Raw genomic sequence first — 15,823 nt, 5'->3', positions numbered from 1 at the left:
TAAGTTTCTCTCCATTCAGTTTGATGTTGGCTATAGGCTTGCTGTATACTGCCTTTACTATGTTTAGATATGTGTCTTGTATCCCTGATCTCTCCAATACCCTAAACATGAATGGATGTTAGATTTTGTCAAATGCTTTTTCAGCAACTAAGGAGATTATCATGTGTTTTTTTTTCTCTTTCAGTTTGTTAATATGGTGGATCACATTGATGGATTTCCGTATAATGAACCACCCCTGCATACCTGGGATGAAGCCTCCTTGGTCACAGAAACTATATTAAAGGGCTACAGCATTAGCAACATTGAGAACCACTGCTATAGATTACAAACACTTTTTGAAATATTTCTTAGCCATTTTTTTTTCTTATAAGATCTCTCTATTCAGGTCTCAGGCCTAGTTTTTAAATGGGTCTATTGTCTTTATGATTCTTTTTTGGGGGGAGTCTTTTTTTCTTTGGAGGTTCTTTGTATATTCTTGTTATTAATATTCTGTCAGAGGTCTTAAAGATTGCCTTGTATTACGCAGGCTTTTTCTTCAGTCTATTGATTGTTTCTTTACCTGTGCTGGAGCTTCTTAGTTTTATTGAATCCTGCCTGTCAATTTTTGACGGTAATTCTTTAGTAAATGGAGTCCTATGCAGGAAATTATTTCTACACTTATATAGTGTAACTGTCAGGTATGTTTTTATGTTTTCTTCTAGCAGTTTCATATTTCATAGTTACATCTTAGATACATTTGGAGTTAGTTTTGTGCAAGGTTTACTATTAATTTTTAAGTTTTATCGCACTGGATAGGATAAAAGGAATGAATTTGTCTCAGGATGTAGTCTATTTTAGAAAAACTTCTGTGCGCTGTGGAGTAGAATGTGTGTTCACTGGTGTTTAGAACACCAATGTATTAAGTCCACTTGACGCTAATGTCGATCAGTTCTAATATTTCTGTTTATTTTTTGTCTATTGGAAAAGGGGGTGTTAAAATCACCTATTATTAATTGATTGATATTAATGTGTGTGTTTAAATCCAGTAGTACCTTTTTTTTTTTTTTCTTGAAAATTGGGCAGCCGAGTTTGGTGCATATGTGGTTAGAATAGTATTGTTTACTTGGTCACCTGTTCTCTATTAGAGTGAAGTGTCTCTTTTTAATCTCTTCTGTTTTTTTTTCCACTTTTTTATTATTTAACTTTTATTAATTACACTTTATTCATTTTGTATCCCTCATAAGCCCCTCCCACCTCCCCTCCTGATCCCTCCCTCCCTCCCCTTTCTGCATGCATGCTTCTCCCCAAGTCCACTGATAGTGGAGGTCCTCCTCTCCTTCTTTCTGATCTTAGTCTATCAGTTCTCATCAGAAGTGGATGCATTGTCATCTTCTGTGGCCTGGTGAGGCTGCTCCTCCCTCAGGGGGAGGTGATCAAAGAGCAGGCCAATCAGATTTTGTCAGAGGCGGTCCCTCTTCCCATTACTATGTAACCCACTTGGACACTGAACTGCCATGGGCTACATCTGTGCAGGGGTTCTAGCTTATTTCCATGAATAGTCCTTAGTTGGAGTATGAGTCTCTGGGAAGTTCCCTGTGTTCAAATTTTCTTGTTCCGTTGCTCTCCTTGTGGAGGTCCTGTCCTCTCCAGCTCTTGCTATTTCCCACTTCTTAACATAAAATTCCATTCACTCAGCCTGACAGTTGGCCATCAGGCTCAGCATCTGCTTTGATAGTCTGCAGGGCAGAGGCTTTCAGAGACCCTCTGTGGCAGGTTCCTAGGTTGTTTCCTGTTTTCTTCTTCTGGCTTTCAGAGGCCCTCTGTAGCAGGTTCCTTGGTTGTTTCCTGTTTTCTTTTTCTTCTGATATCCATCCTCTTTGCCTTTCAGGATGGGGATTGAGCATTTTAGTTAGGCTCCTCTCTTTTGCTTAGTTTGTTTAGATGTACAGATTTTAGCGGGTTTATCCTATGTTGTATGTTGTATGTATATGAGTGAGTATATACCGTGTGTGTCTTTTTGCTTCTGGGACAACTCACTCAAGATGATCGTTTTCAGGTCCCACCATTTACCTTCCAATTTCATGATTTTCTTATTTTTCATTGCTGAGTAATACTCCATTGTATAGATGGACCACAATTTCTGCATCCATTCTTCAGTTGAGCAGCATCTGGGCTGTTTCCAGCTTCTGGCTATTACAAATAAAGCTGCTACAAACATGGTTGAGCAAATGTCCTTTTTGTGTACTTGAGCCTCTTTTGGATATATGCCTAGGAGTGGTATGGCTGGATCTTGAGGAAGCGCTATTCCTAGTTGTCTGAGAAAGTGCCAGATTGATTTCCAGAGTGGTTGTACAAGTTTACACTCCCACCAGCAGTGGAAAAGGGTTCCCCTTTCTCCACAACCTCTCCAGCATGTATTGTCACTTGAGTTTTTCATCTTGGCCATTCTGATGTGTGTAAAAGGTGAAATCTCAGGGTTGTTTTGATTTGCATTTCCCTAATGGCTAATGAGGTTGAGCATTTCTTTAAGTGCTTCTCTGCCATTCAATATTCCTCTACAGAGAGTTCTCTGTTTAGCTCTGTTCCCCATTTTTTAAGTGAATTACTTGGTTTGCTGCTTTTCAGCTTCATTAGTTCTTTATATATACTGGATATGAGTCCTCTGTCAGATAAAGGGTTGGTGATGATTCTTTCCCAATCTGTAGGCAGTCGCTTTGTTTTGATGATGGTGTCCTTTGCTTTACAGAAGCTTTTCAATTTCATGAGGTCCCATTTATTGATTGTTGCTCTTAGAGCCTGTGCTGTTGCTGTTCTGTTCAGGAAGTTTTCTCCTGTACCAATGAGTTCTAGGGTATTCCCCACTTTTTTTTCTAGCCGATTTAATGTGTCTGGTTTTATGTTGAGGTCTTTGATCCACTTGGACTTAAGTTTTGGCAGGGTGTAAGTCTGGATCTATTTTCATTTTTCTACATGTAGATATCCAGTTGGACCAGCACCATTTGTTGAAGATGCTATCTTTTTTCCATTGTATGGTTTTGGCACCTTTGTCAAAAATCAGGTGTCCATAAGTGTGTGGGTTTATTTCTGGGTCTTCTGTTCGATTCCATTGATCCACCATTCTGTTTCTATGCCAGTACCATGCAGTTTTTATAACTGTTGCTCTATAGTACAGCTTGAGATAAGGGATGGAGATACCTCCAGAAGATTTTTTTATTGTAGAGGATTGTTTTAGCAATTCTCGGTTTCTTGTTATTCCATACAAAGTTGAGAATTTTTCTTTCCAGGTCTGTGAAGAATTGTGTTGGCAATTTGATGGGAATTGCATTAAATCTGTAGATTGCTTTTGATAAGATGGCCATTTTTACTATGTTAATCCTGCCAAGCCATGATCATGGGAGATCTTTCCATCCTCTCATATCGTCTTCTAATTCTTTCTTCAGAGACTTGAAATTTTTTTCATACAAGTCTTTGACTTGCTTGGTTAGGGTTACACCAAGGTATTTTATGTCATTTGTGGTTATTGTGAAGGGCGTTGTTTCCATAATTTCTTTCTCAGTCCTCTTGTCTTTTGTATACAGGAATGCTACTGATTTTTTTAAGCTAATTTTGTATCCGGCCACTTTGCTGAAGGTGTTTATCAGCTGAATGAGTTCCCTGGTAGACTTTTTGGGGTCACTCATGTATACTATCATATCATCTGCAAATAGTGATAATTTGACTTCTTCCTTTCCAATATGTATCCCCTTGATCTCCTTCAACTCTCTTATTGCTCTAGCAAGGACTTCCAGCACTATGTTGAAGAGATATGGAGAGAGTGGGTAGCCTTGTCTTGTCCCTGATTTCAGTGGGATTGCTTTAAGTTTCTCTCCATTCAGTTTGATGTTGGCTATAGGCTTGCTGTATACTGCCTTTACTATGTTTAGATATGTGCCTTGTATCCCTGATCTCCCCAATACCCTAAACATGAATGGATGTTAGATTTTGTCAAATGCTTTTTCAGCATCTAAGGAGATTATCATGTGATTTTTTTCTTTCAGTTTGTTAATATGGTGGATCGCATTGATGGATTTCCGTATATTGAACCACTCTGCATACCTGGGATGAAGCCTACTTGGTCATAGTGGATAATATCTTTGATGTGTTCTTGTATTTGGTTTGCAAGTATTTTGTTAAGTATTTTTGTATCAATGTTCATAATCTCTTCTCTTTAGTTTTTTTGTTTGACTTCAATTTTTGTCAGACATTAGGATAGTGGTGCCTAGATGATCCCTGGTTCCATTTGACTGTAATACTTTTGACAATTCTATTACTTTAAGTTAGTGTCTATCTTTAAAACTAAGATGTGTTATCTTGTAGAAAACAGATAGACTTTCTTTCTTTTTTCTTTCAAAACAACATTTTAGTGATTCCTTGGAAAGGTTACCTCCTACACCCTGATCATACTCACTTCCCATTAGTTTCACTTCTATCCTCCCAAGTCATTTTGGTGTCCCCTCACAACAAAAAAATTTTAAAGTCCAATTTGTGTGGTCCATGTGCTTATTGGAACATGGTTAAGCTCCCAGTGGCCTGTCCCCTAAAGAAAATTTAGTCTTTATCCACCTACACCCTTGTGAGAAGCCATCAGTTGTGGAGAGCTACACTTTAGCATCCTTATCACTATTTTTAAGAGTTTGCTTTGGTGGCTTCCTTCTTAGGCTATTGCTTTTGTGGGTAGGGAATTAAGGAAAGTAGAGGGGTTCGGGGACTAGGGTTATCACAGAAGCCTTCCATATTCCTCTTTCACAATTGTGCACCCTCAGTCATTGATATCATTGCCAGAGTAACTTTCTTGCTCTTTACAGTCAGTTGGAGCTCAATTATGGGCTTCCTCATAATCTGACAGCACAGACCATGAGCATGGCCCATGGTTGCAGTAAGACCACAGATTGATACAAACAAAGCCCTCCTCAGAGGTAGGTCAGATCACAGAAAATATCATGGCCCTCAGCTGCAGCACAGACCATGAAAATTCATATATCCTTCAGTTGTAGCTAGGGCCATGAACATTAACACAGACCTCAATTTCAGTAGGACCTCAGACCCAGACATGGCGCATGGTTGTTGCAGAGACCTGGACATCACTGGTCCTCAGGAGGCAGCACAAGACACCCACACCTGTATGGACCCTGGAAACAACATGGCCCATGAATGTTAATATGGACATAGGCTGTAACATAGATCACAGGCATCTGCATGGCATTAGGTGGTAATATGAGTTATGGGAATTGACTCAGCCCTCAGGACCACTGACACACTCATGACCCTCAGTGGTATCAAGGACCACTATGGTCCTGCAGGGTGGTCCAATCTTGAAAATGAAAAATTCCTCATATGGCCTTCATCGTTGTCCAGAGCCAGGTGATCCCATGACTGTAAACAGCATGAAAGTTACTCTGGCAGTGATATCAATGACTGAGGATGCACAATTGTGAAAGAGGAACATGGAAGGTTTCTGTGAAACCTAGTCTCCGAACCCCTCTACACAGGGGTCTTTTCTTACACAGTGGACCAAAAGCTTTGGAGAAAACTGTGATATAAATGTCCCATTTGGGCACTCTACTGATGCTTATTCTCTTTACTTTCACCAGGTGTGAGTTTCTGCACTGGACAGTCACTGTCCACTGCACAAAAATCTCAGAAATTCAAGTTGTCTTTTTCTTACGAGGAGACTATAAGTTTCAGAAATGGAGGTTATATGAGAACCGCGATAGAGGAAGCTTAACAGTAACCCTGGAAGCAGTGTTGAAAGAGGAACTTATAAGCCCCTAGGTGCAGAAGCATATGAACTGTGTTCAGACTACATCCCAGACTTATTCTCTCACAGTCAACAATCACGTTTCCTTGTGGAATGCTGAGAAGACAATGAAAGTGGATTTCAGGATCTAAAACACAGACCAGGACTAAGAAAGTCTACAGTATAAAAAGACATCTAAAAACCCCCAGATCTTAGTTACATTTCCATTACTATTCCTGACTAACTTCAGACGGAATATGATGGTCAGTGACCAAACTTGTTTACTCCTAGCAGGAGCTGCTATTGAGGTCTAAAGTGAACAGTTGAGGAATAACTATGAAATCCCAGAATGTTTTCTTTCATCCCTCAAGTTGTATAAAGAAGATAATGAGTCTTACATCTTCTGTTGTGTGTTCTCTCTGCAAGGCTGACTTTTCCCAGGGGTCTTGATGGCTGTCCCTGGAGCTGAATCATGATCCAGTAAAATATTTTCTACTGTATTATTCCCACAGAACTATCTCACAATACATTTTATATATTAGCCACATTGTTTTGTAAGAAAAAAATACATAAAAGTTAGGTTAGCCATCTGAGCAAATTACCTGCCTTCTACAAAATGCTTAAACAAACACTTATTATTTTAAAACCAAACCAAATAAATTCAGCTGTAATGTTCCATGAGGCACTCATGACATAACTACCTCATCCTTGGATACACTGGGAAGATACTAGCTCCAAAGTAATATCTACACAAACTAGAGAAGATAACTGCAGTTGCCATTGGAATTTTGTCATCATATAATGCCATGTCTATCCAAGAAGTTCAAGTCTTATATGGGATATATAGGTAAGACTGGTTCACTTTTGCTGATATCTCCAGCTTTGATTTTATTTTAGGCAAGGCTATTACTTGTCACTAAGTCAACTTCAGGAAAGCTCTCAACTTTGTTGCGACGTTGAATTGAAGTGATACTTTTGAAGTGTGTAGCATCTCCGTGTTTCAAAGCAAGGTATCACTACATGTGTAATTATGGTTTGAGACATCAGTTACAGTAAGGTCAAAAACCACTACCATTGTGGAGCTCTTTCACTGTCCCAAACTCAACCTTTAGAAGAAAGAGAGAAAATTTGAGAGAGGGGTGTAAGTTAAAGTAAGTACAGGATGTGGGAGTATGGGGATTCATTCCCTGAAGAGTTCTTGGATAAGAGCTTTCTCTCTCTCTATCTCCTGCAGAGATCTCATAGTTTTCTATGGTGTATAGTACAGGAATATTAATCCCAAACTGTCCTAGCATAAAATTTTCAATAGCCATAAAATTTTTCTTTTTCCATTGTAAGCTATTTCTGTGTTTAGAAATATGTTGCCTCCCCCTACTCTCTGCTTATTCCAGGGTAGTGGTACGTAATACCCCTTCCAGTATAACATTGTACAAAACTAGCTGTCACCAGGCTGGTCTCAAATGCTTTCCTTGTGTACAATATCTTAGGGCTTCAGTTATTAAATAAGCAAACTACCATGTTATGTAAAAATCCTGTTGGGTATTTTTTGCATTACTATATTCTCATTTGATTATTTCCCAGAAAATTGAGGTTTGTGTTAGTCAAGAAACTTTACAAAAAACAAAAAAAACAAAAAAAAACATAGCAAATAAAACATGATAAAACAAAAGAAATAAAAACATAAACTACAGAAAAGTCAAGAAGTCAGCCTTAATATTCCTTTTCCATAGACATAATTTGCTTAATGATCTTAGAGAATGATTTTAATATTTTAAACTTTGGACTTTAAACCATAGGGAAGGAAAGACCCTCTTCTCTTAACAAGGCAAGAAGGTTAGGTAGATCCAGTTTACGGTATGAAGGTAGAAAGTCCTAGGTTCAAATGCAGTACAATGGGCACATCCTTTGAGATTTGTCCAAGATTTGTCCACAAAATAGCCATATCTAGTTTCAACATGCAGGGGTGTGGGAAGGACAACTGGTAGACCTAGTGGGAGGTGCTCGGTCTCAATGTGGCTGCATTAGCATCCAATCTGAGGTCACCTAGACTCTACCCAGAAACTTTGAGTAGCTTTCTGTCCATCACAGAGACCCCACACTCCAGGCACAAGGCAGAAAAAGACTTCCAAATTTTCACAACAGATGCGGAGAAATGTGTTGAAATTTATCAACTGTTTTTCTGCTTTTAAAGTGAAAAAATATCTGATGGACTGTGGAGAGTTTTACTTATTTAATTACAAAGATGTGACAATGTATATAGAGAATGAAACAAATTTAAAGCAAAGAGGACAGAATTTATACCAGCCCACTTGAAACTTGGCTGGATAAACCTCAGACGCAAACAGATTTAACTTCCTCTTCCTGAAAACAGACAACAGATTAAAATGATAACATGCAAACAGAGAGGCTTTAGCAATACTGATAAATCAAATGTTCTACATGCAGAGCAAGGAATGCTGTTAGAAAATCACAAGTAACAAACCAGGTTTTCCTGCACTTTATGTACAATGTACAAAAATACATTAAGATAGAAATTTAAATGAAGGGGAATTATTTCATAAAATTAGATATTATAAATTTAAGGACAGAGCTAACATGTTTTAAGCGTGTGTGTTTCTAAGTAAATATAAAGGAATATAAGCAGAGGGATATATGTCTCAATTATATTAGAGTGTATACCTATCAAAATAAGGGGAGCAGTGAAGCCGTGGGGCAAAGCAGGGAAAGTATTCAGTAAAACAAAGGCAAGCTTTGCTTTGATCAGGGCGACTGTTATCATGAAAGTAGGAAGGCATTTAATTTTGGACGTAAGGCCCCAAAATATTACGTTTAAGTAACTGTAAATCAGTGTAGACAACGCCTGTGTGCTTTTTAAATTCAGTAATTATTAGCTGACAAGTGTACATGTTTCCAATACAAGAGCCTCTTATAGCCTGTACTCCTTGCCCTAGAAATCATGGCTTGTGAAACACCAACATCCCTTTAAACATCATAGGTTTTATCTCTGTTCTTTTTCAAAACTGAATAATTGGAAGTGAAGCCCAAGGAGAGAAAAAGCAGACTTCTGAGGTTGATACTTAGAGACCACAATCATGAAGCCTGAGCAATAACAAGAGGGCCTTCCAAGAAGCTGACTCATTCCTGGCCCCTGCAGCTGCAGAGGGGTGGAGAGAATAATCCAGAAAGTTACTTAGTGTCTGATATGGCACCACTGTCCTCCCAAATAGCGTCCACTGATTAGAACTCAAAGAGGCTTTGGAGTCAAGAGTAGCTTTAATTTAGCCTTTATTAAAAATAAGTGCTGTTTGTACTTCAGCTATTATAATTAATAAGACCGTAATGATCTCACAGATGTCCAGATTAAGTTAGGCCTCGTTTCAAGTTCAGGTCCTAGTGAAATTTAGCCTTGGGTGTGAAACAGGGAAACACAGTGGGGATTCTTGTAAAGCCGCAAGACCCACTGCTAGTCTCAACTCTATAAACTACTATTTATTTGACCTTTGAACAGCCACTAACTTGCCTAGGTGTCAACTTTCTCATCAGCAAAATAATAAAAATATTAAATCATGTCACAGGGTAGGGACATGAAGGCATTCACAGATGCCCTCAAATATTAAAATTTATGAAAATAAAGGTATTATAAGTTATTAGGTTTTACTTGTATGAGCTACATTTTCACAATGGAAGTCTTATGTCACAGCAAATAAAATTCCTGGTTATGCTAATGGAAAACAATTTCTTAATGATCTAGTTTGGATAATTACTGACTTGGTTATATATTGAAGGGCTGCAAGTTAGGAAGTTCCAACCTGAAGCTGTTGGTGTGGAATCAGGAGGCTGATCAAACTGTTCAAATGATGCAGCACAGGGTAGAGGAAGCAGAGGTCTTCCATGTGGACCCAGGCTATTTAATGAGTGAGGGCAACAGATATTTCAATATATATGTTCTTATTTTTTTTCATTCAAATCTAAGACTATGTACCTGTCCAGTAAAATTGTTGTCAAGAATCTCTAAAATATTGCAGGTAGAAGGTGAATGATAGCAATGTCTTTCAAGAAATGCAAAGTCAGTGTTTGAAATTTTTTTAAGCTTCGTGTCACCACATGAATTTAAGACACTTTTATGACAATCCTGGATAGACTAAGAAAAAATCAGCAATGAATAGATGATATGATGATATAAGTAAGATCTGGGCCATATGGCAACAAGAAATTTTAGGAATGTAAAAACTTCCATGACTCAACACACAGAAATTTAAATATTTAATGAACAGTGATTGTTGATTCCTATAATTTTGATATTGGTGTTGGTAGCGTGAGTTTGTGTGTGCTTGCCTTCTTCTGTTTTTGCTGGCGTGAAATTATTTATTCCCTGTATTCTCTCGGATGCAGCTACCTTTGTTATGTTAGAGTTTTCTTTCTAGTATCCTTTGTATGACAGGGTTAGTGGATAGATATTGTTTAAATTCGGTTTTGTCATGGAATATCTTGTTTTATCCATCTACGGTGATTGAAAGTCTTGCTGGGTATAGTACTCTGGGCTGGCATCTGTGATCTCTTAGGGTCTGTAAAATATTTGTCCAGGTCCTTCTGGATTTTAAAGTTTTTATTTAGAAGTATGGCACAATTCTAATTGGCCTGCCTGTATATGTTACTTGGCCTTTATCCCTTGCAGTTTTTTTTCAACTTTAAATATACATTTATTTTATTTGATGCATATTGCTTATGCATATTTATGGAGCAGAGTGTGCCTTTCAGTACATCAGAAGCAGCTCTTAATGTTTTTGCTTTTGATCCCCAAGTTGATTATTTTACTTTCAGTTTAATCCTCTGGTTAAGATTCTGCAGAATAACAAAGATAATACTTAAAAACAAAGAGAAAAAAAGAAAAAAAAAAAAAAACAAGGCTGGTCATGGTGGCACACACCCTTAAAACCTAGCACTTGGGAGGCAGAAACAAGTAGATTACTGTGAGCTCCAGGCTGTCCTGATCTATGCAGTGAGTTCCAGGACAGCCAGAATTACATAGAGAGATCCTGTTTCAAAACAAAACAAAATAAAACAAAACAAATATATATTTATACATACATATACGTTAATTATTAATAATATCTACCCTGAAAATGACAGTCATTTCAGTGGGGCAGTCAAAAATAGGACTTCTTTTTGCTATTTATTTTTACAATTTACTCATTTTATACCGTGATTGTAGCCCTATCTCTTATCTCCTCCCAGTTCTATCCTCCCTCCTTCTTCCCCCCATCCCCATTCCCTTAAGAAATACAGGAAGATACAGTCAAACAGGTTGTGGCCTTTAGAGATAAAAAAATTAAATCACTGAACAAAATGAAAGAAATTGAGGAAAGTTCAAACAAACAGGTGAAGAAATTAAGTTAAAGGCAGGGAAATACAAACAGGTGAAGAAAATAAACAGTTCAAGATCTGAAGATGGAAATTAAAACATTAAAGAAAACAAACTGAAGAAATCCTGGAGATGGACTTAGGGAAGAAAACAGGAACGACAGAGATATGCATCCCCAACAGAATACAAGAGAGGAAAGAAAGAATCTTAGGTGTAGAAGATTCAATGGAAGAAATTGTGGCATCCATCAAAGAAAATGTTAAATCTAAAAATTTCCTGTTACAAACCTTCAAGAAATCAAGGATGAAATGAAAAGATGAAACTTAAGCATAATAGGAATAGAGGGGAAAAAAAAGATTCAGTCTCCAAGGCCCAGAAAATATTTTCAACAAAATCTCAAAAGAAAATTTCCCCAATTTAAAGAGATGCCTGTAAGTATACAAGAGACCTATAGAAACCTAATAGATAAGACCAGAAAAGAAAAAAATTCTCCAGCCAATAATTATTATTTAATAATAATCCAAACATTAAATATACAGATCAAAGAAAAATTCTAAAAGCTGCAAGAAGAAAAAGCCAAGTAACATATAATGGCAAACCCATCAGAATCACACCTGACTTCTCAACAGAGATTATGAAAGCTAGAAGGGCCTAGATGGATATCATGGAGACCCTTGAAGCTTTTAACATTTTTTCTTTGCTCTGAACATTTAGTGTATTTATTATTATGTGGCGGAAGGATTTTCTTTTTTGGTCCAGTCTTTTTGATGTTCTTTAGGCTTTTTGTACATTTATAGGCATCTCTTTCTCTAAATGAGGGAAATTTTCTTCTATGATTTTGTTGAATATATTTTCTGGGCCTTGGAATTGAGAATCTTCTCTTCTATTCCTATTATTCTTAGGCTTGGCCATTTTATAGTGTCGCAAATTTCCTGGATATTCTGTGTTAGAAACTTTTTAGATTCAGCATTTTTTGACCAATGTATCAATTTCTTCTATTTTATCTTCTATGCCTAAGATTATCTATTGTAGTCTGTTGGTGTTTCTTGTGTCTGTATTTCATAATCTCTTTCCTAGGTTTTCCATTCCTAGGATTGCCTCAGATTGTGTTTTCTTTTATTTCCATTTCCCTTTTTGGGTATTGAACAGTTTTATCCATTTCATTCTCTTGTTTGCTTGTATTTTCCTGTATTTCTTTATAGTATTTACTCATTTTCTTCACCTTTTTATTGTATTTTCTTTGAAAGATTTATTCATTTCCTGTCTAGAGGCCTCTACCATCTTCATAAGACTATATTTAAGGTTATTTTACTCCAGTTCAGGTGTGTTAGAATATCCAAGGCTTGTTGTAGTAAAATAGTTGGGTTCTGGTGATGCCAGAGTGTCCTGAGTTTTGTTAAGCATGGTCTTATTATGTCCTCTAGCCATCTGGTTGTCCCTGGTACTGGTATTGGCAGACTTAGAGATCCCTGATAGTCCCTGATGGCTCTCACCTTGGGTAGTCACTGATGTCTGCTGCCTCTGAGATTGCAGGCAGAACTGGGACCAGAGAACTGATATGTAAAGGTCACACAACAGGCCTCACCAACGCTCACTATCTCTGAGATTTCCCAAATAACTTGTGCCCAGAAACCAGCACTTGGAGAGCTTGGGGCAGATCTCATCTCTGCCGACAGTCTTCAGTGGTCGCTGTCCCTGGGACTGCAGGCAGAGCTGGGCTGGCACCCAGGGTTTGGTGTGTGGAGGTCATGGACAGACTTCACTGCTACTGCTAGTCCCCAGTGGCTGCCATATATGGCACTCTATTGTTATTCTCCAATGGCTACCATCTCTGGAACTGAAGGAAAATCTGACACCCAGGAAGAGGCAATAAAGAGAGCTTGTGGTAGACCTCCATGAATGAAGTTTTTAATAGGTCATAAAAGAGAAGAAGTGGTGAGGATTTCCATATTATATTTAGAGAGAGCACAGATTTCTTTGTCAATTATTCACATAATGATATGTGCATGTGTACAGAGGGAAAACAAATAGGTATGTAAATAGAAATGAATATATTATGCTAGATAAAGTTGATAATAATAATACTGAGAAATTGTCCACCATTTTTAGTTCTTTTTATGTGCTGGAAACTGCTTCTCTCTCTTTCCAGGAAGAAAACAATATTCAAAATACCTTAAGCATAAATAAGTAAGTATATATATTTAGATGATAGATAGATACATAGATAATATGAGTCGACAGTATGAAGAAGAAACCAAGGAGGAGGAGATATAAGGAACATAAAAGGGTAATATGACAAAGGACATATATTAAATTTTTTAACATAAATAATTGGGATGTGTGTGTGTGTGTATGCACACTCCTGCCATGAAAGCATGGAAGGAGTTTATTTGAAAAAACAAAGGTTACAGAAAAGCATGTTGGAGATAAGAGTAGGGGGAAAATAAAAATAAGAAAAAGATGCTAGGACATATACGTGCATATATGTCATATATGCCATAATAAAACCAGCTATTTTATAAGCTAAGTAGGTCGCCACCAAATGAAATTGAGGCACGAAGGAGTTATATGACTTGGCCAAAAGCCCTGAAATAAAAAGGTAAGATAACTACAAGTTTGAACGTACTTGTAATTATAGTGTTAACAAGTAGTGTAAAAAAAAAATCAAGTGTAATATATTAAATAAAATGTCCTTTGACCTGAAGTGATAAAGACTGAGGTACAATAAAAAAAAACTTTCAGTTTTTAGTGCTATCTGAATAGTCTTGGTGAAGAGTCAAATAATAATGAAAATATATGAATGTGAACTGTAAGAGATTAGTCAACATGAAGAGCAAGCTCTTCAGTTCCATACTACAGAGATTCTTTGGGGGAAAGATAATTAAAGTGATACAGGTATGTAAAGGCTAAAACTAAGGTTAGTGAGCAAATTCTAAAAGGCAACACGATCCAGGTTCAAAATGAGAATTAATATGTTGAATTTTGGTGGATGGGAGTTCATATATGAACCAGATACCTTCCTAGCAGGTGTGAGAGCATTGAAATAGAGGAATGGACAACTTTGTACCTTCCAAACCTGAGATGCATGTGCCCCTTATCTTTACAGAAATTTCCAAATTTACACCAGAATTATTCAGAAACAGAAGTTTTAAAACAAAACTCTGATGTATGAAATTAAGATTCAAGACCTCAAAATAAACTCTATAAATAACAACGGGTTACAAGCTTAACTTTCATCACAAAGAAAGAGGCTATACTTCAGTTGTGGTTTCTTTAAAATTCACTCTTCACTTATGATGAACAGACTGTCAATATTGAATCCATGGCCAAGAATAACATCACAACAGTAGAGGAATTCATTCTAGTTGGCTTTAATGACCACCCAAATTGGGAGATTCCCCTCTTCCTAGTGTTTCTCAGCTTCTATCTTGTCACCGTCCTGGGGAACTTGGGCATGGCCATTCTCATCCAGGTAGATGTCCAACTCCACACCCCTATGTACTTCTTCCTGAGCCATCTCTCTGTGTTGGATGCCTGCTACTCCTCTGTCATCACACCTCAGATCCTGGCCACACTGGTCACAGGCAATACAGTCATCTCATATGGTCACTGTGCTGCCCAGTTTTTCTTCTTCACCATCTGTGCAGGTACAGAGTGTTTCCTTTTGGCAGTGATGGCCTATGATCGCTACATTGCCATTAGCAACCCACTGCTCTACACTGTAGCCATGAGTCCTAGAAGATGCTGGAGTTTGGTAGTAACAGCCTATGTCTGTGGAGTGTCTGGGGCCATCCTGAGAACCACATGTACGTTTTCCCTCTCCTTCTGTGAAAATAATCAGATCAATTTCTTTTTTTGCGACCTCCCACCCTTGTTAAAGCTAGCTTGTAGTGACACAAGGAATGCTGAAATTATCATTGTATTCTTCGGGAACTTTGTAATTTTGGCCAATGCCTTGGTCATACTCATTTCCTACCTGTTCATCATCAAGGCTGTCATGAGGATAAAGTCTTCAGGTGGAAGAGCCAAGACTTTTTCAACATGTGTCTCTCACCTCACTGCTGTGTCTCTTTTATTTGGGACCCTCATCTTCATGTATATACGAAGTGGTTCAAGAAAATCCCTAGAAGAAGACAAAATTGTGTCTGTCTTCTACACCGTGGTTATTCCCATGCTGAACCCTATCATCTACAGCCTAAGAAACAAGGATGTGAAGGCTGCCTTGGAGAAAGTTACTATTAGATGCCAGGTTTCCCACAACATACAACACTGAGCAAGAAGACCTCTAATCTTAGTCAAGTTTGTCAGTGTATTCTAACAGACACAAGTGCTACATGCTTGCTGTACACAGGAAGAGAGAAAGTAGACAAATGGTACCAGGCAAGGAAATGTATGGATGCGGTGAACTTTGGATCCAAGGAGATCTGCAATGCTTTATTCTTGTCCCCATCCCCCAAAGTTTCAGTCCATCCTGTTAGTCGATGCTTCCTGCTTCCCTCTTGCTCTTTAGAGAATCTAAGGCTCTAGGTTGTTTTACCTGACCCTGATCCTTAATCCATTTTCCCTCTTGTCTTCGCTGTTCTTAACATTACTGTGCATTCCATATCATTGAAATTTTCTCAGGATCCCTGTGAACTGGACTAATTGGACTTCTCTTTTCCTTTTAACATATCACCCAAAAATTCAAGAAATATTGTACAACACAA

The 15,823-nt window shown here is 37.8% G+C and overlaps 1 protein-coding gene across 1 annotated transcript; it reads left to right on the top strand.

Moving 5' to 3' along the window:
• Positions 1 to 14,439: 14,439 nt before the first annotated feature.
• Positions 14,440 to 15,390, top strand: LOC129681871 (olfactory receptor 9I1-like). The gene has a single exon (XM_055614079.1). It carries the CDS (start codon positions 14,440 to 14,442, stop codon positions 15,388 to 15,390), a length of 951 nt encoding a protein of 316 aa, XP_055470054.1.
• The last annotated feature ends 433 nt before the right edge of the window (positions 15,391 to 15,823 follow it).

The sequence above is a fragment of the Psammomys obesus genome, unplaced genomic scaffold (genome assembly GCF_907164565.1).
Source record: "Psammomys obesus unplaced genomic scaffold, mPsaObe1.curated_primary_1811, whole genome shotgun sequence".
Lineage (NCBI taxonomy): Eukaryota > Metazoa > Chordata > Mammalia > Rodentia > Muridae > Psammomys > Psammomys obesus.
Note: the sequence above shows the minus strand (reverse complement) of the source record. Positions and strands in the feature narration are given on the sequence as shown.